Consider the following 26212-nt stretch of genomic DNA (forward strand, 5'->3'; position numbering starts at 1 on the left):
AATATAGAAAGAGGGATAGAGTCGACAAGAGAGAGAGTTTATTAGAGACAGAGGAGAGAGAGGGAGGAAGGGGGAGTATGACAGAGCGAAGCAGTTGGAAAGCATATTGAGCATTCACACCACACACTGCTAATCTTACAGGGAGAGGTGGAGGAGGAGGAAGAGGAGGAGAAGGAGGAGAAGGAGGAGGAGGAGTGGAGGAATAAATGGAATCCCCAATGAGAAATAGGACAGAGTGGGGGAGTAGTCCACACTATCTTTAGCCTAGTGCTGCTGGTCCTTGGTATTCCATCCCAGCATGTATTAGGCTATAGTGCTGCTGGGCCCTTGGTATTCCATCCCAGCATGTATTAGGCTATAGTGCTGCTGGGCCCTTGGTATTCCATCCCAGCATGTATTAGGCTATAGTGCTGCTGGGCCCTTGGTATGCCATCCCAGCATGTATTAGGCTATAGTGCTGCTGGGCCCTTGGTATGCCATCCCAGCATGTATTAGGCTATAGTGCTGCTGGCCCTTGGTATTCCATCCCAGCATGTTTTAGGCTATAGTGCTGCTGGCCCTTGGTATTCCATCCCAGCACGTTTTAGGCTATAGTGCTGCTGGCCCTTGGTATGCCATCCCAGCATGTTTTAGGCTATAGTGCTGCTGGCCCTTGGTATTCCATCCCAGCATGTTTTAGGCTATAGTGCTGCTGGCCCTTGGTATGCCATCCCAGCATGTTTTAGGCTATAGTGCTGCTGGCCCTTGGTATGCCATCCCAGCATGTTTTAGGCTATAGTGCTGCTGGCCCTTGGTATTCCATCCCAGCATGTTTTAGGCTATAGTGCTGCTGGCCCTTGGTATTCCATCCCAGCATGTTTTAGGCTATAGTGCTGCTGGTCCTTGGTATTCCATCCCAGCATGTATTAGGCTATAGTGCTGCTGGCCCTTGGTATTCCATCCCAGCATGTTTTAGGCTACTGCTCTCGATAATACATGCATTTTAATTAACATTTTACAGCTCTTTGATTGCAGATATCAGACAGCATTAGATTCAACAGTCCCAATCTTCTACTAGTCCCTGTCTTTGTGTTTTTATAACCGTGGGCTGCTCTGAAACACTGTCTGACTGTCTCCTTCCTTGAAGCTCTCCTGATCATTAACGACTATAACCATATAAAAGGTTACAGAGAGCGTGCTCAACAAAAATTATTTCCCTTTCAAATCAGAGAGATGCAATATTTTTGGAAAACACAACCATAACAATTTCTGATTAAAAATAGCCTTTCCAGTGATTTTCCCATACAATACTAGGCCAACATCCTGACCTGATGTGAACAGCTGTAGTTGTTTCTTTGTGTGTGATTGCGGTTTTGGGGATTTAGGGATTACAGCTGTAAGGCTTTGGTCACAAAGCCGTGTGTGCTCCACTCTGCCCCTCACATCAGCATTGCCAGCGTCACAGTCACCTTGTCCCATTCACCTGACTTGACCAATCACTGCTCTAGACTCCAGCAGCGTTCTCTGCTTACTGGCCGATAATGCTTTCAATAACAACCCTGAGAGGGCATAGAGCCAATGAGTGCGCAATCGCAAAGAAAGTAAAGGCATTTCACCTAGTGTGACACTTGTCCTTAGTTGACTCTTGCGACAGACGGTTGAGAAAAGTGGATTAACCATGATCCATCATCTGTAATACTATTTTGTAATGAGCCTAAGCTGCCTCGACGGTTTACTTTCTGACTACAAATTCTTTCCAAATGCACTTATACCAGTGTAGTAATGCTGCAATTACTAAATTAACAGCAGTTCTTGTCCATTATGACCAATAGTGTGCAACTGCAGTCCGCAATTCAGGGTGTTCTGCATGTGGAACGCCCCTCCTCGAGCATCCCACTGGTTCCTGCTGAACGCCCCCACCTCGAGCATGACATCTTCAAAAGGGAAATAAAAGTATTATCCGGTAGACAGTGTCCTTCACTGCCGACACTGCCGAACACCTTGCCGTTACCGTCGTTAACATTGCCGACAGGCGGGGGCGAAGGACTGTCTACAGGTTGCCTTCGCCTCCCGCAAGTACAGCAGTGTGCTAACTAGCTAGTTAGCTTGCTAGTTAGTGACACCTTGTGCTAGCTTGTTAGTTAAAGGAAAACTCCACCCAAAAACAATCTTTTTGTATTTGTTTCATGCATCATATGATGCAAAATGCATCATACAGGGATGATTTCTGTATTTTGAAAGATACATATCTTGAAAACTTGATTGCTGACAAGAAAAACATTTTGGGACTATGTCAACAATGGATTAACGAAACAAATACCAAAAGATTTTGGGTGGAATTTTCCTTTAAGCTGTGAGGCTGGTGGAGTTTATCCTTCCATTCAAGAGCATATGAAAAATAATCCCTCCATGATGAAAAATGAAAGAGGACAGGTACCCTATTTGATGCTTTTTCCCTTTTTCATGTGGGTGATTCCTGGGAGTGTACCTGTCCATCATAGCGGTGCCTATGGGGCCGTTAAGAGAAGGAGGGAGCGAGGGAGGGGAAATAATGAGAGCACACGCTGCCGGCGTGGAATTCACAAACGCTTCTCCCTGTGGGGGCCCATCCTCCCCGACGCCCCCTCTTTACTCCCGCTGCGCTCCACAGCCACACACAACCACAGGCAGGGAAGGAAGGATAGAGCTTCTGCTGTCCGCCAGGCCGGCCAGCGAATCACAGCCCAGAGTCTGGTACACCTCTGCTGCCTCTGGGCAGACAGCACTGCAGAATGGTGTGCTGAGAATCCTCAAAGAGCCCGGTGGAGCCGGGGCCAGGGACCATTCCCATTGTGTCTGTTACTAAATTCAGAGTAAACATTCACGGTGCCAAAACAAAAGGAAGGCAATTATTTCCACAATAGGAATTTGACTGTACAATGCTTTGAGAGCTCAATAAAAACAATTTCATAGAGCACATCAAGGGTTTATCTGCTCTTGGCCAAATTAATGGCTGTGGCTGTTGAATGCTGTCAGAATGAGAACAGTGTTGAAAAACAGTGAGATGATTCTAAGAAAAGTGAGTCTCTGCTGATTTAAAGATATTACTGCTACTGTTTCCTGAGTTCCTGAGAAATGCCGTTCTAAAGCGGGTTGATATAGCTTTACTGCATGTGTAAATACAGACAGACACATTGGAAACATGGCACAGGTGGTCTCAGTTGACAGCTGGATGAAATCCACGAGGCTGAATTCATTTCAGATAAAGATATCTGGACATCTGCTTGCCAGAAGCCAGCTTCACTATGCGTCCATCAGATTCAACCTGGACGACCCACGCACATATGATATGTCACTGACAAAGGTAAATGTCAGAAATTTTTGACATACCATATTTCCTTTGTCTTCTGAACAGTCAGCAGAGCGACAATAGAAACACATACTGAACTGACCACATTCTGAATCAATTCCAGTTCCAAGCAAGCATCACTGGCCAGTACCAACACTGACCAGTAACAACACAGTCCCAGACAACAGCCATCGCCCGGCCACCACCTGTTTCCGCGGGAATGGCGGTAACGAGACGATGACTAATGAGGCCATGGGATGAGAGGGAGGGGAGTCCTGGTGGGGGGAGGGGAGTCCTGGTGGTGGGGGGGGGGGGGGGTCCTAAAGGGGGAGGGAACTTGCCATCTATAATTCATAGCAGTAGAATTATCATCAGGAGTGTGCCTTTAGGAATGAATAATAGATTGTGTCTTGGCAGCTTTATGTAAAAACATGCAGTGGGTGTTCTGTCTCCTGATAGACGGGAGACGGACGAGGGGACAGAAGACAGATGGGGACACTAAGAGGGAACAAGGACAGGGACACAGAGGCGTTAGCTGAGGAAAGGACAGGGGTGTTAAACTGTCTGAGGAGAGGTGTCTGGACATGAAGAGTGATGGAGAGGTTGACCCAATATGTGACCCTGATTGACCCCCATGCATCTGTGTATTACTCTCCCCAGCCTGACACTACTAGAGGACTGAGTCCCTCTAACCTGACCTGCTTATTCAGGCAAACAGGATATGCAATACCGTAAATTGCAAGCAAATAAAGTGAAGCATCTTTTTAAATGCAGGCTGCAGCTTCTGTAAAAATAAATGGAAAAACGACTTAGACGTCAGTTTTCCCTTTCTAGCTACATTCCCTCACTTCTGGCCTCCCATAATCTCCTGAATGGATGTGTGCAGCCTTGGGACAGGACCAGAGGCATGTGGTTGGTCAGTGAAAGGCAGAGCAGGGAAAGAGCCGAGGGCGAGGTTGGAATCTACCTCAGCAGACTGCAGGCACGCTCCACACACAGCTCAGCAGACTGCTCAGTCTCATTGTTCAGGGTGGGGATGCTGAGAAACTGGATTATTTTCAGCACCATGGTGCAGGAAGCGGTAAGGAAACGGGGGGAGCAGAGGTCAGTGTGCAGAGGCTTCAGAGGCTCCAGAGAAACAGGGAGAGCAATCAGCCACTGCACTGCCTCAGAATGGTAATCACATCACACCGACACTGTCTCAGAGTCTACACAATGACTACAGCTCGTGTCTAAGTCTTATCACAACACACTTAGGGCTGGGCAGTGAACCATAAAAAACGATATAGCGTATTAATTCACAGAACGGTTTGGAGTATAATGGTATTTTAATGTTAGATTTTTTACATTAAATAATTCAGTAATGAATTGAAAAAAGTATAGCAATCATCTGTTTTTATTGACAGTAAGAAACTGCCAAACAGAGCACCCTAAGATCATCTGACTACCTAGTGGTGAAAGTAAGAACTGCAATTGAAGCCGAAAATGCACAGTGAAGCAGGATAATTATTATTCTGTCAAGGAAAAGTGTTTTGGGGAATGAAATAGAGGCATACTAAGCCAAATGAAATGTCTTGATAACAGATTAGTGCAGGAAATTAAGAAATTGATTAAAATAGTGGAAGTGAATGCTGGAATTGAACAATTAACTACTCAAATTGAAACCATTTGTCGAGTACCAGCGTTAGAGGCTATAAGAGGATTTTGATTCCTATGCAATGTTCTAAATAAGACTACTAATTGATAAATTAGTGCAGGAAATTAAGAAATTCACTAAAATGGAAGTGGAAGTGAATGCTGGAATTGAACAAATAACTAAGCAAAGTGAAACCATTTCAAATCAAAATCAAATCAAATAAATTGCATGTCCCATGCTTCGCGAAATGCTTAGTTACAAGCCCTTAACCAACAATGCAGTTTTAACCTCTACGGGCCACGGGGGCAGTATTGAGAATTTTGAAAAAAATATGTGCCCATTTTTAACTGCCTCCTACACCAACTCAGAAGCTAGGATATGCATATTATTACCAGATTTGGATAGAAAACACTCTGAATTTTCTAAAACAGTTTGAATGGTGTCTGTAAGTATAACAAAACTCATATTGCAGGCAAAAACCTGTGAAAAATAGATTTAAAAAAATGAGAATTTTGTGACTGTACTATTTAGTGTCATTGTTTTACAGATACCACAGTGAGAAAGGATTCAGTTCGCAACTCCTACTGCTTCCACTAGATGTCAACGATCTTTAGAAAGTTGTTTGAAGCATCTGTGATGAATACAGACCGAATTAGAATGCTTACAAGTTGACACGTCATCACTTCATTTTTTGCGCCTGCGCATAAATCTGAGAAGAGTGTCTTTGTCATAATCGTTTATTCTAGACACTTGATAGGTTGTGTGAAAATATTACTGATGTTTACTGATGTTTCACGTTAAAAATGGACCAAAAGATTAATGCTAAACAACGTTTGACATGTTTGAAGAAACGTAAATAGATTATTTACTAGGTTTTCTTTAGCTTTTCGGCGTGACTTTACACTGCCCACCTCATTTTGTGGGAGCCTACTGAACGCTAACTATTTGGACATAAATTATGAACTTTGTCAAAAGAAACCACATTTGTTCTGGACCTGGGATCTCTGGCAGCGCCTTCTGATGGAGATAATCAAAGGTAAGGGGATATTTAGAATGTTATTATCGATATTAGATGATGCTAATGCTAACGGTATAGCTTAGCTTAGCTTAGCTTATAGCTTATTGTTGTTAGCATAGTACCAAGTTTATTGCAAAATGTGATTTCCCAGTAAAGTTATTTTGAGATCTGGCCATTCGGTAGCAATTACGAGATGACAATATATTATTCTTTGAATGACAATATTATAATTTACCAATGTTTTCGAATAGTAATTCCGTGATTTGTAATGCTAGAGTCACTGGGAGCATTCGAGCCGCAAAAAATTCTGAATTTCACCGCGACTGTAAATGCTGTTTTTGGATATAAATATGAACTTGATGGAACTAAAAATGCATGTATTGTATAACATAATGTCCTATGAGTGTCATCTGATGCAGATTGTCAAAGGTAAGTGCATAATTCTAGCTAGTTTTCTGTCTGTTGATGCCCTTCTTTGAATTGGCTAAACATTACACGCAGCTATTGTCAATGTACTCTCCTCACATAACCTAACTTTATGCATTCTCCGTAAAGCCTCTGAAAATCGGACAGCGTGGTTAGATTTAGGAGATATATCTTTCAAATGGAGGAAAATAGTTGATTATTTGATTATTTGAAATGATTACTCTTGCAGTTTTGAATTCCCCGCCATGGTCACATGACAATGAATCCCAATACCGGGATAAGATCCTGCCCCCTGGCCTCAACAGGTTTTAAGAAAAATATGTGTTTAGAAAGTATTTACTAAAATAGAAAAAAAGAAATATATATATATATATATATTTATTTTTTTCTATTTTAGTAAAATTAGAATTTAGAACCAATAGAATTTAGAACCAACAATAAAATAACATTAGCGAGTGTAACCGATGTGAAATGGCTAGCTAGTTAGCTGTGGTGCGCGCTAATAGCATTTCAATCGGTGACGTCACTCGCTCTGAGACCTTGAAGTAGTTGTTCCCCTTACTCTGCAAGGGCTGCGGCTTTTGTGGAGCGATGGGTAACGATGCTTTGAGGGTGACTGTTGTCTGTGTGCAGAGGGTCCCTGGTTCGAGCCCAGAGAGGGACGGAAGCAATACTGTTACATTGATGCTGTTGACCTGGATCACTGGTTGCTGCGGAAAAGGAGGAGGTCAAAAGGGGGATAAGTGTAACCGATGTGAAATGACTAGCTAGTTAGCGGTGGTGCGCGCTAATAGCATTTCAATCGGTGACGTCACTCGCTCTGAGACCTTGAAGTAGTTGTTCCCCTTACTCTGCAAGGGCTGCGGCTTTTGTGGAGCGATGGGTAATGATGCTTCGAGGGTGGCTGTTGTCAATGTGTGCAGAGGGTCCCTGGTTCGAGCCCAGGTAGGGGCGACGAGAGGGATGGAAGCAATACTGTTACACGAGGCTATATACAGGGGGTACTGGTACAGAGTCAATGTGCGGGGGCACAGGTTAATCGAGGTAATTGAGGTAATATGTACATGTAGATAGAGGTAAAGTGACTATGCATAGATAATAAACAGAAAGCAGCAGCTGGGTAAAAATGGGGGAGGGGGGGACAATGCAAATAGCCTGGGTAGCCATTTGATTAGCTGTTCAGGAGTCTTATGGCTTTGGTGTAGAAGCTGTTAAGAAGTCTTTTGGACCAAGACTTGGCGCTCCGGTACCGCTTGCCATGCAGTAGCAGAGAGAACAGTCTATGACTAGGGTGGATGGAGTCTTTGGCAATCTTCTTCTGACACCACCTGGTATAGAGCTCCTGGATGGCAGGAAGCTTGGCCCCAGTGATGTACTGGGCCGTACGCACTACCCTCTGTAGTGCCTTGCAGTCGGAGGCTGAGCAGTTGCCATACCAGGTGGTGATGCAACCAGTCAGTATGCTCTCGATGGTGCAACTGTAGAACTTTTTGAGGATCTGAGGACCCATGCCAAATCTTTTCAGTCTCCTGAGGGGGAATAGGCATTGTCATGCCCTCTTCACAACTGTCTTGGTAGGTTTGGACCATGATAGCTTGTTGGTGATGTGGACACCAAGGAACTTGAATTAATGCAGGAAATGAATGCAGGAAATTAAGAAAGGTATTAAAATGGTGGAATTTAACAAATAACTATGAAAATGGAAACCATTGGTTGCGTACCAGAGCTGGTCAGAGCTGGTCATAAAAAAAAATTATTGCGCCTCCCTCCCCAACTTTAAAATATTTTCACATGACCCTCCCCCCGATAACATTAACAAAAAAAAGGTATTACCACCAAAAATAACAATAACTGCAGCAACCCTGTGTTTAGAAACCTGGATATCGACTTCAACATGGCTTTGTGGCACAGCCGATGCTGTTCATGGCTTTGGGCCAGAAGGTTGAGGGTTTGCGACCACCACGGATGAGCTCCCTCTCCCTGCCAGTATCATTACACTACCATCAGAGCTGGCTGCAGACAATTATCAGATAGGGGGAAATCAGATTTATATTTATTTATAATTATATCCACCAACAGGTTTCTGTGCCAATGCACCACACACAACCAATAAGCAACACATAACTGCATACCGATTACTGATTTTGAGCGCTTATTATCATGGTTTGCATTGTCAACACCACAATCAAGTATGTCAATCTCAACAAACTGAAAATACATCCCTCTCAACTCAGTATTGAAGTCTTGGTTTGACACTTTTCCCGAATGTCATTCAACTTTTTGGTGTTTTGTAACAGATGTCTCTTTTCATTCATCGAATGGCCACAGTTTGGATGCTGGAATTATATTTGAAAGGAGTGGATGAAAATGAGCAAGTAGCCTACAGGAGACTAATCAGATTAAAACATTGTGACTAGTTGTTTATGCCACAAATAAAAAGGTAATACATTTTAAAAGTTAGCTTCTAGGTCAAGGAATAGCTGCTTGGATCGGAAAGGAGGCAGAATGCGCGTTAACCTATCTGGGCTAGGGGGCAGTATTTTCACAGCCGGATGAAAAACGTACCCAATTTAAACAGGTTACTACTCTGGCCCAGAAACTAGAATATGCATATTATTAGTATATTTGGATAGAAAACACTCTGAAGTTTCTAAAACTGTTTGAATGGTGTCTGTGAGTATAACAGAACTCATATTGCAGGCAAAAACCTGAGAAAAATCCAAGCAGGAAGTGAAAAGTCGGAGAATTGTAGTTCTTCTTTTGATTCTCTATCGAAGCTACAGTGTCTGTGGGGTGATGTTGCACTTCCTAAGGCTTCCATTGGCTGTCTAAAGCCTTCAGAAAGTGGTTTGAGCATTTTCCTGTCACTGGGCAGATAATAGGAGCTCAGTTACTGAGTGGTCTGCCTGGCAACAAAGGGATTGGATATGTGCGGTCACGCGAGCATGCCGTTCCTTCTTTTTCTTCTTGAATGAATATGCTATTGTCCGGTTGGAATATTATCGCAATTTTACGTTAAAAATACCATAAAGATTGATTTTAAACAGCGTTTGACATGCTTCTAAGTACGTTAATGGAACATTTTGACTTTTCGTCTCTCGTTCCGCACTCGCGCGTTATGCCTTTGGATAAGTGATCTGTACGCACGAACAAAACGGAGGTATTTGTACATAAATATGGATTATTTCGAACAAAAACAACATTTCTTGTGGAAGTAGCTGTCCTCGGAGTGCATTCTGCCAAAGATCAGCAAAGGTAAGAGAATATTTCTAATACTAATTCTGAGTTTAGGTTGCCCCGAACTTGGCGGGTGTCTGAATAGCTCGCCGTGATGGCTGAGCTATGTACTCAGAATATTGAAAAATGTGCTTTCTCCGTAAAGCTATTTTAAAATCTGACACAGCGGTTGCATCCAAGGGTAGTCTATCTATAATTCTTAAAATAAATGTTATTTATTTAGTCAACATTTATGATGAGTATTTTTGTAAATTGATGTGCACATTCACCGGACGTTTTGGTGGGAATACATTTTCTGAACATCACGCGCCAATGTAAAATGCTGTTTTTGGATATAAATATGAACTTTATCGAACAAAACATACATGTATTGTGTAACATAATGTCCTAGGAGTGTCATCTGATGAAGATCGTCAAAGGTTAATGCTTCATTTAGCTGTGTTTTGGGTTGTATTGACACATGTCCTTGCTTGGAAAATGGTTGTGTGATTATTTTTGTCTATAATCTAATGTTTTGCTTTCGCTGTAAAGCCTTTTTGAAATTGGACAATGCGGTTAGATTAACGAGAAGTTTATCTTTAAAATGGTGTAAAATAGTTGTATGTCTGAGAAAGCTGAATTATGACATTTTGTTGTTTTTGAATTTTCCGCCCTGATATTTCACTGGCTGTGTCCCGCAGAAGTAAAAATACTGTGCCTTTTTATAACTTAGAATCTGTCGAGAGTAGACATACAACTGATCCAAATGAAATGAGTGGAATGAAACGGTCAAATAACAGGGCTTTTGATCATTATTCAAATTACATTTACACTGCAGTTTAAAGCCTAGAATAGAATTTTACTCAATGTTACTCACTTGAAAATAATAAGGCAATTATTCATTGGATTGTGGTGTTGTAGGCTAGTCTAGGTAGGATCATTTTATTGTCCCTAAACAAGATCAATAGGGGAGATCTTTGAACTGCATGTCTTCACCTGTTCTTTCATGCGCAATGACGCACCTGGTCTCTCAGCTGCCTGTCAGCTATTGCTCTATCTTGTGGATTTATATGTGTGGTATGATTGCTAGTTAACTTATCGCAGATCTGGACAAACGATCCTACTACCACTATTGTCACTATGGATAGAGGGCAGGATATACAGTTAGACTGGTAGACTATATTGACTTGTGGTATAGTTAGTGCGAGGAAAAGCATAGTGCATAAGGGAAGTACAGAAAACACCTTGATAGAGGAGGCGCATGCAAGCAAATTTGGCTGTATTGAATATAAAATCAGGGAAAAAACACACAACCCTCCTTAAAATCAAAAATTAAGTTAGACAACCCTTCCTAATTTTGGACCAGCACCCCCCACCCCAGTAAATGTCAAACTGTCCCTCAGAGACTACTAAAGAGGATTTTGATTCCTATGCCATGTTCTACATAGGACTACACTGTCAGTTTTGTCCTCCTATTATTTTGTGGTTGATGTTTGGTTGAACAGTATAAAGCAATCAGAATGGAGAAAGCCAATTAAAACCACTTGCCATCCTACCCTCTTAGAAAAAAAGGTTCTAAAATAGTTATTTGGCTGTCCCCATAGGAGCACTCTTTTTGGTTCCAGGTAGAACCCTTTTAGGTTCTAGATAGTACTTGTTTCTAAGAGTGTAGGGTCATGCACTACCCATAAAGTATATCTAGAACTTTTATTATTCAGAAACATCAAATACCATTAAAAAAAAATGATATACTGTCATGTTATTTTGGTCATATCCCCCAGCCCTAAACATACTCAGAGAATAAAGAGGGAGGGTGAGACTGGAGAATGATGAGAGAAAGAGGGGGAGAGAGGGTAAAAGGAAAATAGATAAATGTGAGGGAAGAGAGAGAGAGAAAAATGGAAGCTGAAAGAGTGCAGTTCTCTCAAATTAATTGGGAAAGACAGGTGTCTGATGGTTGCAGAGTCTTCCCCCCACCCTCCACTTCCTTCTCTCTCCATAATTTCCCCTCCACCCACTTCCTCATTCTCCACCGAGGCAATCATTTAGCCAATGGCATCCTGCTCTACCTGACAGCATTCCCTCTCCTCACTGCTGGCATGACAACCAAAGGACACATTTACACAGCCAAGACAAACAGCCTTTCTCTTGAGAGACAGTCCTTGGATGTCTGAATGTTGCCTACTTCCAAACAAAGTATCCTGATTGTTACTTAAAACCAGTGGTGACCCATCATTCAGGGCTGTTTTGAGCCCCACAATTATTTTTATTATTTTTTGGGGGGGTGGGGGCTTGCCGTTTTGCATATTATTTTGGAATTAATACGTGTGACATATATGTTTGCAACCAATGTAAAAAAATATATAGAATTGAGTTAATAAAGCCGCATACAAACAATGTCTCTTTTTTGTTTTCTTGAGTAAGGCAGCTCCAAAATGCAGCTGTTTCAGCCTAGTTCAGTGCTTTCTGTGGTGGTGGGACAAGCCAGCAGAAAATACGGAGTGTTGCGCCGTGATTGGCTCTGTGATTAAGGTGCTCTTTATCAAATTTTTAATGATAAACATTCAACATTGATAATGAAGCATGATTTGTGCCGCGCTCAAAACAACTGTTAACTCGGAACTGCAAAAACTTGATTTCATTGATTTCAAGACAACTGGGAATTCCGGAAAAAAACGAGCTCTGACTAGGAAATATGTTTTGAATGGTCATCCAACTTGGAATTGTGAGTCGGGAACTCGGGCCTCTTTCTAGAGCTATGACCTGAAGATCAATGACGCCATCATGACCTTGTTTTTTTCATGATTCGATCATGATTAGACCTTGAGTTCCCAGTTGTCTTGAAAGCACCATAAATCCATAGAATGCCAGACTTTGATGACAAAATTTGCCCACGAAGGACTGCCATGCCACCTTCCTGTTCAAGTGAGCACTGCACAAAAAGGTGAGTCCAAAAATGTATTGTATGCTGCTGCATAAATCATAAATTAGGTAATATGCCAGGGAGATATGTGTACTGCAGCTAAGAAAGTAATACTAAGCGTATGTTGTGTAGTAAGCTGTTAGTAGCCCATGTGCCTCACCCTAATAATATGGTCTATTTATCCCTCTTAATTTCGCCTACTGTTCTGACTTGGTGGTGCACATGTAGCCTATAACCTGTTTTAGAGAAATGTAATCATCGAATATTGTAAGAGCTTTCATTGTCTGCTTATATGCCCCCTTTATTTATCCTACGGTTCTGACTTGGTGTACAGGGAGAACACTGTAAGAACGGCCCATGTTCTGAATTCTGTCGCTGTACATTTAAAAAGTTCTAAACAAATATTTATATTGACTAAAGTTACATCAGTCCTAGCTTGCTCATTAATGTCTTAATTGAAATTACGGATTGCCTCTTATCTGCTTGTCGTCCCTTTATGCCATAGTTTGTACATCTCAATTGTCAGTAGAAACCACATTTCTTTAAGCAAGTCAGCCATATCAGCTATGTTTTTTTAAAGGCAGTAAATGAGGCTGAATTAACTGTTTCGCTGCCAGACAAGGCTCCGCTGATAGCCAGGTGTAGCAGTGGTAAAGTGTTGGGACTGCTGTTGGGACAACTTTATGGCCACCATTTGTCACCGTTATAGTGCAATTAATGTATTATTTAGTGTTGTGTTGTGTAGTGGCTTTGCTGGCATGCATCCCACATTTATAAATGTTTTGCCCCACTGAGATTTACATGCTAAAATCGCCACTGCTCAAAACAATGGCAATTTTGATGTAGAGTGGGATGCAGCTGAAAGAGAGTGCAGTCATGTGCAACTGAGTTTGACTGTAAATTGTTCCCCTGTCCTTCACGTTACTTTAGTAAAGTGATTGTTGCTTCATCTCTGGGCTTCTTCTCATTGCACAGCCTGCCAGCCAATTTTGCACTCTAATGCACACAGCCATTGCAAAACGCCATTTACCTTGATGCCACAATATCAATTCAATGAATTACAGTCTGAAAGCTTGGCTAGTCCATGAATCAGTTACAATTCAAAGTCAGTTTCATGTAGAAACAATATAAACTGTCTTCGCTGTCTGCATTTTAAAGAACAATGCTTTGCCTAATGAAGATGACAGTGCAGGATGTCAGAACTTCCATCTCTCATCATCGGCCACAAGTCACAGTCAGACCGGAAATCCCCCAATACTGATAAACGGTTAACAGGTGCAGCCTAATTATGCTCATCATCTCAACAGCCAAACAAACTGATTGCCATGTTCATTTAAATGACAGCCATGTTTCTCTGGGAAGCTAATTAAAAGGTAGAAAATCAAGGCTGTTGGGAGGTAGTGGAGGGAACGTTTAGACCCAAGCGTTCCCCCGGGTCTACTGTAATAAGCGGTTTTCATCGCTAATGATGTCATAATGAATATCTAATGAAGGGGGGATTCTGTCCATCTGTGTGGAACAAGAGCTTCTATCCCGAGGGCTAAGGGGTGATGGTGGTGAGAAAAGGAGAAGGGAGTTGGGGTGCAGGAGGAGGGTAGTGTGGGAGAATGTGTGGAGGAGAGAGGGGCAATGGAGAAGGTTTGAGGCGGGGGGTTCCATCTGTTTCGACGACCCAGAACAAGATCACTGAGAGGAGGGTGGGAGGAGGTTCTGAGGGTGCAATTACTGTGCCTGCAGCACTGTGGGCCAGTTAGCCCCATCTCCCTCTGTCTCCCAATCATATGACCCGGGATAGGCCATCGTTAGAGAGAGAGAGAGATGGATTGGAAGGGTGGAAAGGTGAACTCTGTTGCCCCTGACAGCCAGCCAGTGCAAACATACAGTATGAGAGGATGAGGAGAAGAAGAAGCTGATGAATCTAGATCAGATGCATCTGATTCAAGCCCCCTGACTCCCAACCCCTCTCACCCATACCCTGTGTTTAACATCATAAAACACTTTCAAGAAGAAAATCCATGTTGTACGTATAAAAAAGTTAACAATGGAGTAGGAAGAAAAACTTCAAGAGGCTGTCTAACCAGCCTTTCTACAAGAAGACAAGTACCCTCCTTAATCTTTGCTTAACAGGGAAAGCACGCACGCTCACCCACACATTTAAATGTAAGCCACATTAGAGGGGATCTGTTCACATCAATATATTATAATGTGATGCTTTCCCTTAATGGAAAATCAATGCGAAGACAAGCCTGCCACCTCTGAGACCATGAAAAACGCAATTTCCAAATTGACATGTGGAAGGTGTGTGGGATTGATTCTGACTGGGGCCCAATTTTAATATAATTTACTGTGAGCTCATTGACTCTCAGACATCTACAAAATGCCAAATTATTTCTCTCTCTCTCTCTCTCTCTCTCTCTCTCTCACACACACAAGGATTTTCATGGGGTTAAATGCCAAAACAGTCAATGTCAACTGAGCCTGGAGAGCATGGCCAGAGGATCTGATGACACTCACAGTGAAGATTAAAGTATGTCTTATAACTAATTAAATCCTGTTCTCAGTCAGACATTTCCCCACACCTCAAACTTCAGCCCCGGAAGGCCATTTACACCATCAACAAACACCCCTGATCTGACTCATTCCACCTAGAGACAACAGTGGAAAAAATAGTCCAAACTAATCCTTGCATCACAGCATACTGTATACTGGCACTACATATATACAGTATCCTATGACATCACTCTGCATATGTGAAATGCTTTAGTAACCCACTAGCCTGGAGAGACCTCAACCATCCCCCATGGTTCACAGTAAATAGGATTAGCTATAAAGAGAGGAATCCAGTTAAATGTTCCCTGGATCTAACACAGACACCTCCAGGGCACCCAGGGCAAGTGAAGAGAACAGGAGGGTTTAACTGCAAGCTGAGGCCCACACCCAGACAGAGCAGAAGCCATGGGATACTGTAATACCCCAGTGCTTATATCCTGTCCCTAACCCCCACCCCTCACAGTAATACCTGGAAATGAGTCAGCCTACTGCTGCTGAGCCACACACACACACACACACACACACACACACACACACACACACACACACACACACACACACACACACACAGCTTCCAGGAAAAACCATGTACCATCTCACACACTGGCATAAAACAAAGATATACATATTCACCCAACCACACTCACTGACACATGCACAAAGCGCTGACCCTGAAGGGACAGCATATGCTCTGAAAGCTGAAATGCACAATACGCTGCTGCTACAGCAGTCAGATCTGATTGTGAGCTGTAAAATCATTACTATTACATTTCACCCAAAACATCCCATATTCTAATCAAATCTGTACTGAACTAATCATTCCAACGATACTGGCTCTCCATAACCAGGCATATTATATTTCCTGAGTAGCGGGAGCAACAGTTTTACCCTGTTATATCACATTGGGAAAAAAGATCCTATCTCCGAGTAAGACATTGGGCAGGGCAGAACACTCAACACTTCAATAGCTACACACACAGCCTTGTCATGAGGGCCCAAACCACAATGACCTCCCATTCAAAATCAATATCACTCACCTTGCCGAAGTCCCTGACATCAAACAGGTCAAATGGGTCAAACAGCTCACTGTTGCGCAGGCCAAACTTGTCGTGGCACACCTTGAGGAATGTCCGGATGTTCTTCAGACACAGAAACTGGAAGCGAGAGAAAGGAAACACCACAATGTCAGAAACCGTGTGGAGATCTGTGACGATGCGCACTTGTGTGTTCCCATCAGTCTGGACATTACACTGCATTGCTTTCGAGCCCCTCAAGTGTAATAATTGTTTATGTTGCTAACATTCAGTGGCGGAAAAAGTAGCCAATTGTCATACTTGCGTAAAAGTTAAGATACCTTAATAGAAAATGACTCAAGTTAAAGTGAAAGTCACCAAGTAAAATCCTACTTGAGTAAAAGTTTAAAAAGTATTTGGTTTTAAATATACTTAAGTATCAAAAGTAAAAGTATAAATCATTTCAAATTCCTTATATTAAGTAAACCAGACGGCATGATTTGCTTGTTTTTTTTAATTTACGGATAGCACTCAGACATAATTTACCGACAAAGCATTTGTGTTTAGAAAGTCCACCAGATCAGATGCAATAGGGATGAAAGGGGATTTTCTCTTTAGGTGCTTTCCTGTCCCGCTAAGCATTCAAAATGTAACGAGTACTTTTGGGTGTCAGAGAAAACGAATGGGGTAAAAAGTATATTATTTTCTTTAGGAATGTAGTGAAGTAAAAGTATAAAAGTAGTCAAAAATATAAATAATAGTAAAGTAAAGTACAGATACCCCCAAAAATGATTTAAGTAGTACTTTAAAGTATTTTTACTTAAGTACTTTACACAACTGCTAACCTTTTCAAGCATATTCCTATCGCTAAACATGTCGCACAGTTTTTTTTACAAAAGATAACACGCGAGTAGAAATGCTAACATTGTTTATTAGAGTTTAAAGTTACATTCTACAGTATCGCCAACCTGTACCCACCACCGCGGCTTGTTTGTGGATCGATTTTTTGGGAGAGCGCCTCCCTGGTCCCATCCAGCAGGTGCACACATGCAGTAATGAGAAGGTTCTATGTTGAGGGGTATTTTCCTAATAGTGTTCTTCATCTGTTAAATGATGTATGTGCTGAGATGTTGCGATAATGGCCATTGAAATGATACCTATTGAATAATATTGATTATAGAGTGACGTGAATCTTAATTGACAAAAGTAAAAGAAGGAACAAAAACGTTGTGCTAAAATGAGGGACTGCTGTGAACATCTGAAGTATTTCTAGCTCAATCTGACTGCTAGTTATTAAACAGGATCGGTTAATAAGCAATATCAGTGTGATATATTTTAGAGAATAGGCCTATTTCATTTCCTGGCCATGATTGACAGGCTCTCCACTTAATCCGCCTGTATGTATGTTAAGCGTGATTAAACACGATGACAGACTGACTGTGCTCCTGAGGCTCAGTCTAAGTCTGGGACTGAAGTACTGTAGTGCTCTGAATCAGACAACACAGGCAGAGAGACCACCTGTCTCGTAGCATTGTCCTCCAAGCCATGTCATAGTATCTCATAGTATTATCACTGACTCAAACCCACACTAGGGTCACCTCTTCAGCTATAGGAGATGTGTTGTATGAACTGTGCTTTCCCTCTAGCATGGATTTAGACATCATTGGATTTGGAAGTACATATTAGACACCATTTGGTATAAGCCAAATATGCCTTATGCACTGATGTTGTAGCTACTATATGAACCTGCTCTCTATAGCAGGGATGGGCAACAGGCATGGCCGTAGGACCAATTTCCAATTTAAAAATAAACAATTATTTTAAGAACTCAGTCGGGATTTGACTGCTTGTGTGGGTATGGATGTGGGTACGCAGACTCGCCAGCCACTGAGGGCCCTCATGATGAGTTCAGATTTGTTGTGGCCCCGATTAAATCTTTGAGCCTGAAACACGTCCTTGACTCCTTTCAGCTGCTATGGAATGTGTGTTGATAGCAGGATGTACGTTACATTTGATTTTTGGGGGGGGGCACCTGCTGTGTTTTCATGTTAGTAGCATTTTTAAGTGAATAGGCCTATGTGTTTGAGATATGATCCGTTATTGTCCATTGTCATGGATATTCATCCTGTGTGTCCAGACCTCAGAGACCTTCTGACTCATTCACATTCATGCAGCACATCCCCACAGAGATAGTCACCGCACTGAGCCCTATAAGAGAGCCACACCGGCCAGCGACGAGAAATGTGATTGGCTAGCCCGCTGCCGTAGCATTTGCAGTTCACCAGCTAAGGTTATCATGTCTGCCGATCTTCAAAAGGAGAGGGAAAAAAGCGTATTCTTTTGCCAGGGATAAAAGGTAACATTTGCAAGAGGTGGTTGGAGTGGGTGGCTCCAGATAGTCACTTCTATGATCTCTATGTGGAGGACATTCTAATGCATGTAGCCTATTGTACATAACAGAGATGAGGGGGGATGGGTGAATTATGATCTGCTCAGTGGAAAACACACACAGACCAGCTCTGAACACACCCTTGGACACACTAAACATGGTCAGGTCCTCAGGCTGCTTCTGGCCTGAATACAACACACATGGGATTAGTCTGTGTTACCCCACATATCCATAGCTAGTCTTGTCTGTGATTTTTCTGTGTGAAATAGTTAATTTAGCACATCTCTTGTGTCTCAAACAGCAATAAGCCATTTCTTATCAAGCCATTGTTATTATTGAGACATATTAGATTTGGTTTCACCAACAACCCTGCGTGTTTACAAAGAGTAGCCCAGTCCAACCTTGAAGACGCCACACAGTATCATGATCTGTCGTGAAACACAAACACCATGACCAGCCCGGAACCCACTGGCCATGGAAAAAGACACACCTGGAGGGACCACTGTGTGTGTGTGTGTGTGTGTGTATCTTCTAGCCTGTGTGTGTGTGTGTGTGTGTGTGTGTGTGTGTGTGTGTGTGTGTGTGTGTGTGTGTGTGTGTGTGTGTGTGTGTGTGTGTGTGTGTGTGTGTGTGTTCTACTGAAGTGACATCTCCGACTTGGACTTCTGAGTTTTAATAGAGCAAACAACAGCCAACAACCGGAGTTAACAAGAAAGAAGACTTGTTGGTTTGGGGCGGAGAAGAGAAACAGGAAGAGAGGAGGATGACAAGGGCGAACAGCAAAAAGAAACAGGAAGCAAAAAGCTGTCATCCGGGGGGGGCTTGCCCAACCCCACCCCGTCACACAGAGAATAATGCATTACCACAACCCTGTGGAGGTACCGTAACCCTGGAGGGCACTGCATCCCCACTACTTCAGAAATGATGGGATGCAAATTAGAGCTTCCTCATAAACCCGAGCACTCTGAAATGAAAGAGATGGAAAGGGGGGGGAGGAGAAGGCGATGAGGGTTGTTTTGGCAAAACTGAGGTGCTTTGGTGTCAGGGAAAAGAGAAAACGATGAGGGGGAAAGCCGGGAAAGAACAAGCCCCGTGGGGGAGAGGAGGATGGGAGGAGGAGAAGGGTTGTTGTGTCTGACTGAGGATGATGAAAAAAGAATAAGTGTGGAGCAACTGAGCAAGCTAGGGGGAAAAGAGGGGAATACAGTCTGCGGAGAGACGGGAGTGGAGAGATGAAGAGATGGATTCACGCAGACTGAGACAGCCGATATGAGTCAGTGACTGGATCAGACAGTCAGTCACAGTCAGTCAGAGGATTGGTTTAGTCAGTGAGAGAGAGTGAAGGCTGTCTAGGAGAGAGTCAAGCAGACCAACACAGTCATTTAAAACACAAAGACAGCGGCTGGTGCTGTGTGGTGCTACAGGAATGAATCACTACACACACCTCTGCAAAGTGAGAACAGAATTGAACAGAACACCGCAGGGGGGGAAGAGAGAGAGAGCAGCTTCCGTGGTTGCCATGGCGCTGTAACACAGCCTAAACAGAGAGCTCTGTACATTTGTTACCTATTTTAGTTCTCGTTTAGGTTTAGTTTTTTTTAAATCAGCTTTTTGGTTTTTGATTAGTCATTGGGTTGTGGATTGGATATATCTAGTTGTTTTTACCCACAGGGTTGCAGGACTGATGACAGGTTGGCTGGCTAGCTAGCTGGCTAATGTACAATGTTTGCATTTAAAAGATGCATCTCAGCTCTAGCTGCTTTTTGATCAATGAGACCTGACTGCATTATGGAAATGGAGCGGCTCGTACTGAACATCTGCTCTGGACTGATGTGTGGTGGGCATTTCTTGCGCTGTAGCAGCAGCAGAGGCATCACCCAACTGGGTGCTACACATTAGTTGTGGAGGAGTATGAAGTCCAGGCTACGGAGAGGCTGAGCTGAGGACGACATCAGGACCAGCAAGCCATCTCCGTCACTATCACCTGGCATCACCATCATCTGGAATCCCCTGGCCACCATCCTCTAACTCAGTTAAGGAACCTGAGATTGCTGATCTAGTGAGGGAGGCCTGCTTCAGGGCCTAGGCTAGATGTCGTCATGTCCTTTGTTTTGTTGTGTGTTATGTATAACCCACGTATGCCTAGTAGGTCTGGTCTACTGTGTAGCCTTCGACTACTATGTTTATGTTTGTTCATTTTGAACCATTTATTTAAGACGACCACTTTTGTGTATCATCCTCAATGATTTTAAATGCATTATCCACATGCATGGTTGTACCATGTTTGAAATGGTCAAATAAATCTATCTATAGCCCATGCAACCCTTTCTTGTCCTCCACAGCAGCCCACATAAAAGAGGCTGCACTGCTTCTGACAGATGGGTGAGGAGCTACAGGGAGAGAGGTGTGTGTGTGTGTGTGTGTGTGTGTGTGTGTGTGTGTGTGTAAAGACCAGGCTCTTCTGGTGAAGGATCTGTGAAACCGACAGTAGAACACGCTAGATACTACAGTATCTTGACTGCTTTGTGCTACGAGAACACACACATGGAAGTCCATGCTCTGTCTTTCATCCTCTCACCAGCCCTGCCCTTAGGCTTACAAACACCCTTCTCTCTGGGGATAGGTAGTCAGCCACACCCTGTGATTGGTGGCGTGTGTGAACAGACACCCAGGGGGCCTGGAGGACATCAGGGGGCCACGGACCCCCCTCCCTACTGTTATCCCTGACGGCAGGCAGACTTCCGGGTCGCACAGATGTTAAAGCCAGTCAAGAGAAATGCCCTGCTCAGGCTAATTGGGGAGGCAGACGCTCCATGAATAATACATGGACACTATGCAAATATTAATCTGATAGCATTACCCCTAAAGCCCCATATAAGGGCACGGAGCCCCCATGTTATTAGATCAAGCCCCAACACACAACACACGAAGCATTTCAAATTTGCACAGGTTTACAGGTTTTTAGAAAGGTTAATCTCCATTACAAAAGATGATAATTCATTGGAAAATCCAGACTCCAGAGGGAGAGTTGCACTAGGTTTTCAGAATGGTTGAGATAACTGAGGCAAGTCCACCTTCACCTTTGCTCCCACTGTATATAAAGATGTAACCACACAAGCTAATTTCTTTAAGGGGCAGTTCTGAGATAAGAGGAATACTTGAACAGGGAAGTGTACCAGGGTTGGGTAGGTTACTTTCTAAATGTAATCCATTACAGTTACTAGTTACATGTCCAAAATTGTAATCAGTAACGTAACTTTTGGAATACCCAAACTCAGTAAAGTAATCTGACTACTTTCCGTTACTTAAGAGTCATTGGAAGAAAACAAAAAGGATCCATCAATCGCATTTGGTGTGTCATCATAGTGGTCTTTGACTCGCTCAGGTGGAACAAACTTAACTGAATTGAATGTCATTGAGAAAAGAGAAATGTGTCATATTATTTTCGCAAACATCCTTTCTGAATTTAAAATTAATCCAAGAAGTAATTATCTAGTTTTTAAAAAGGTATCTGTAATCTGGTTAAAATATTTTTGCTAGTAACGTAACTGACTACAGTTAATTTTTTTTGTTGATAATTACATGTGATCAGTTACTCCCCAACCCTTGAGTGCATTGTGCAACTAACATATCTTCTCTCTCTCTCGCGCGCGCTCTCTTTCGCTCTCTCTCTCGCTCTCTCTCTCGCTCTCTCTCTCGCTCTCTCTCTCGCTCTCTCTCTCGCTCTCTCTTTCTGACAATTAAATTCAAGGGCTTTACTGGCATGGGAAACATATGTTAATATAATCAACAGAAGTGAAATAAACAATAAGAATTAACAGTAAACATAACACTCACAGAAGTTCCAAAAGAATAAAGACATTTCAAATGTCACTCTCTCTCTGTCTCTCTTTCACACAAACACACAGGTCAATCTGCTGAAAATAGAAAACCGGTGAACTTCAGTCAACTGAAAGGAAGTCCTCTTTTAAGGGGGAAAAAAACTGTGTGATAAATGTGAAGTAGATCGGAGGAAAGAGAGAGAAAATAACTGTCATGAAAGTACTCTGCCCGCTGAAGCAGAACCATCCTCAGCTGGGAACAAAGGATGTGCTCTCATGGATAATGGAGAGAATAGAGACGAGCTACTCCTTCAAGTTCACGGTACTACCGTCTCTCTCACAGTACTAGGCAGAGCTCGCCACAGCTAGATCCAACCAGCTGCAAAATAGATGTGCCTCAACATGTGGGCTACACAGCTTCAATCCCCAATCCACCCTAATCATGTGACGTCATCTATGCCATTGTCAATCAACAAGTGGACCTTTGAGTAAACCCTGGTGGGTGTCGTCAGTCAGCCACTAGAATAGGCTGACATGTGTATGCCTCCACCACGTGTGTGTATTTGTGTGTGTGAGTGTGTGTGTGTGTGTGTGTGTGTGAGTGCGTGCGTGCGTGTGAGCTAGCGAACGAGAGAGAGACAGAGAGCAGAACATATTGACGACCATGGGAGGGAGAGGAGAGGAGTAGGAGATGATTGGACCCAGGCCAGCAGAAGACAAAAGACAGCAAAAAGCCTTTATCCCCTCAATTCTGTCTGAGCTCATTTTCCCTTTCCTTTTCTTTCAACGCTCGTTTCCCCCCACATCTTTCTGCAAAGTAATAATTCATCACACTGCCTCCTCTGAGGTTGCAAATGGGTGACAAATTACATGCAATATTTCTTTGTTTTGTTTTCTGACACAGGGCTTTCACCCTCGCGTGACCAAGCCTATCTAGAGCGTGGTTGAGAATTTCCTTATGTCATCATCTACTTGGCTGCTCTGGTCACTCTGGAGAGTTAACTTCCTGTTGTCTTTAGACAAGCCAGAGGTATGGGCTGGAAAAAGTCAAGACTCACATTACCCCTGCCCTTTCCAACCCTGTTCTTCATAATTCAGTCAACTTGCAAAATCTGGGTGCAAACAAAGCTAATGTATGAGACCTATAGATATAGATGGACAACTGGGACGGCTGATTAAGAGGTTGTTTATGTACTCTGGGTGCAGAATGGGCTGTGTACCATAGACATTGGAGAGAAGCAGTGTGTTAGGAATCTCTGATTGTCGGTAGCATAGAAATAGAATCTCATTCTAGTTATGTTATTGGTAGTCTCAGCCCCATGAGTAATGTGTGGAGAAGGCTTCTGAGAATCAGAGACTACACCCGATCAGTGGCCAGGTCATTTATGACACCAGAGTGGGGGAGCACAGGACTGCATTCATCTTCTCCCAGACCTTCTCCCTCCATCCTCACCAAGCCATTTTTCATAGCAGTGATTTAGATTCAGTCTTAGATCTAGCTCCTTCCGCATCATTCCCTGGGAAGGTCAGAAACACCATACATGGAGAGGGGGCTATCTATGTTTTTATAGCCCAGTGTAACAGCAGTATTGAGTGTGTTTTCGGCAAATAAAAACTAGTTCGGGTTCACTATAGGAGAGAGGTTTATACTAGCCTATAATGAGTTCAGTTAGAAACACATTTTAATTGTCAAACACTGTGGCATATTAGGAACATCAGCAGGCCCATAATACCTCAAATCCACCTGACATGCTTTATTCACACACCACGGCTGCTTTGTCACAGAGCCTCAAACCAAACTTTGGATGTTGGCTTCTTTGTGCCTGTGACAATCCATTTTCTGCCTGCACCTCTTTAGCTTGGGATCACTAAATTCATATCATGATAATACATCTATTTTACTTAAAAAACACTTTAGTCATATTGTAAAAAATGAAAAGAAAAAAGAAAGCAATGTTGACATAAACAAAATAGACACACGGTAGCTGAACTATGTACAATATTTATTTATCTGAGCTAGTGCACCAAACTAAAGGGATCACATAACCTCTCAAATCTTTTATGTCAACTATGGGCCCCAGCCAAAAGTCAAAATAGTGGGACAGTTGACCATGGCATGCCGAGGGATGACTATCAGGGTTCAATACTCAGTTAAAGTCAATCCATTTCTGAGATTATAATAAAAGCCTACATTATTCAAATGCTTTTATACCATGGGGAGGTCACCCCCAAGTCTCATCCCATACCTGAAATGAAACCTATAACATGAACATCTTTCTCTGAATTCAATTCTAAAATCAAAACCTATCTATGAAACAGCATGGAAATATAATGATAATCACATTAAAAAACACTATTAAAGCCTTTGAGAGGGCTTATGGCGTAGTCGGCCTGAGGTATAGAGGAATGTAAGGGAGTACAGCTGGTGTGATTCATGATTACCTGGAAGGTGACTAATGCTATTAACATGGAGAACAGCCTGTTAATTACCCATCAGCCTCTGGGGCTTTAATCAGCCTGCCTACCCTCCATGTGTTCACCAATGTAAACAATCATTCAATCAGCCAGCCAGCTACCCAGCCAGCTCAGCTCAGCTACACACCAAACAGGCAATTTACAGAAGAAATTGTGGGATTCTTATGATCTTTAGTGAGAAACAATAACATTATCATCCACTGGAGATATAGTTGAAGTCGGAAGTTAGGTTGGAGTCATTAAAACTCGTTTTTCAACCACTCCACAAATGTCTTGTTAACAAACTATAGTTTTGGCAAGTCAGTTAGGACATCTACTTTGTGCATGACACAAGTCATTTTTCCAACAATTGTTTACAGACAGATTATTTCACTTATAATTCATTGTATCACAATTCCTGAAGTTTACATACACTAAGTTGACTGTGCCCTTAAACAGCTTGGAAAATTCCAGAAAATAATGTCATGGCTTTAGAAGCTTCTGATAGGCTAATTGACATCATTTGAGTCAATTGGAGGTGTACCTGTGGATGTATTTCAAGGCCTACCTTCAAACTCAGTGCCTCTTTGCTTGACATCATGGGAAAATCAAAAGAAATCAGCCAAGACCTCAGAAAAACAATTGTAGACCTCCACAAGTCTGGTTCATCCTTGGGAGTAATTTCCAAATGCCTGAAGGTACCACGTTCATCTGTACAAACAATAGTACGCAAGTATAAACACCATGGGACCACACAGCCATCATACCGCTCAGGAAGGAGACGTGTTCTGTCTCCTAGAGATGAACTTACTTTGGTTCAAAAAGTGCAAATCAATCACAGAACAACAGCAAAGGACCTTGTGGAAATGCTGGAGGAACAGGTACAAAAGTATCTATATCCACAGTAAAATGAGTCCTATATCGACATAACCTGAAAGGCCGCTCAGCAAGGAAGAAGCCACTGCTCCAAAACCGCCATAAAAAAGCCAGACTACGGTTTGCAACTGCACATGGGGACAAAGATCATACTTTTTAGAGAAATGTCCTCTGGTCTGATGGAACAAAATAGAACTGTTTGGCCATAATGAGCATCGTTATGTTTGGAGGAAAAAAGGGGATGCTTGCTAGCCGAAGAACACCATCCCAACCGTGAAGCACGGGGTGGCAGCATCATGTTGTGGGGGTGCTTTGCTGCAGGAGGGACTGGTGCACTTCACAAAATAGATGGCATGAAAAAGGAAAATTATGTGGATGTATTGAAGCAACATCTCAAGACATCAGTCAGGAAGTTAAAGCTTGGTCACAAATAGGTCTTCCAAATGGACCATGATCCCAAGCATACTTCCAAAGTTGTGACAAAATGGCTTAAGGACAACAAAGTCAAGGTATTGAAGTGGCCATCACAAAGGACTGACCTCAATCCCATAGATCATTTGTGGGCAGAACTGAAAAAGCATGT

The 26212-nt window shown here is 42.7% G+C and overlaps 1 protein-coding gene across 11 annotated transcripts in view; it reads right to left on the bottom strand.

The window, feature by feature from the left end:
• The window catches only part of LOC115159493 (guanine nucleotide exchange factor VAV2), a 216772-nt gene that overhangs the window by 145045 nt on the left and 45515 nt on the right, over positions 1-26212 (bottom strand). For all 11 annotated transcript variants that reach the window (XM_029709261.1, XM_029709272.1, XM_029709269.1 and 8 more), the window contains one exon: positions 16114-16230. In XM_029709261.1, coding sequence (XP_029565121.1) covers positions 16114-16230 — 117 coding nt within the window. The remainder of the gene's footprint in view (positions 1-16113; positions 16231-26212) is intronic.

This window comes from Salmo trutta, chromosome 23 (genome assembly GCF_901001165.1).
Source record: "Salmo trutta chromosome 23, fSalTru1.1, whole genome shotgun sequence".
Taxonomy (NCBI): Eukaryota; Metazoa; Chordata; class Actinopteri; order Salmoniformes; family Salmonidae; genus Salmo; species Salmo trutta.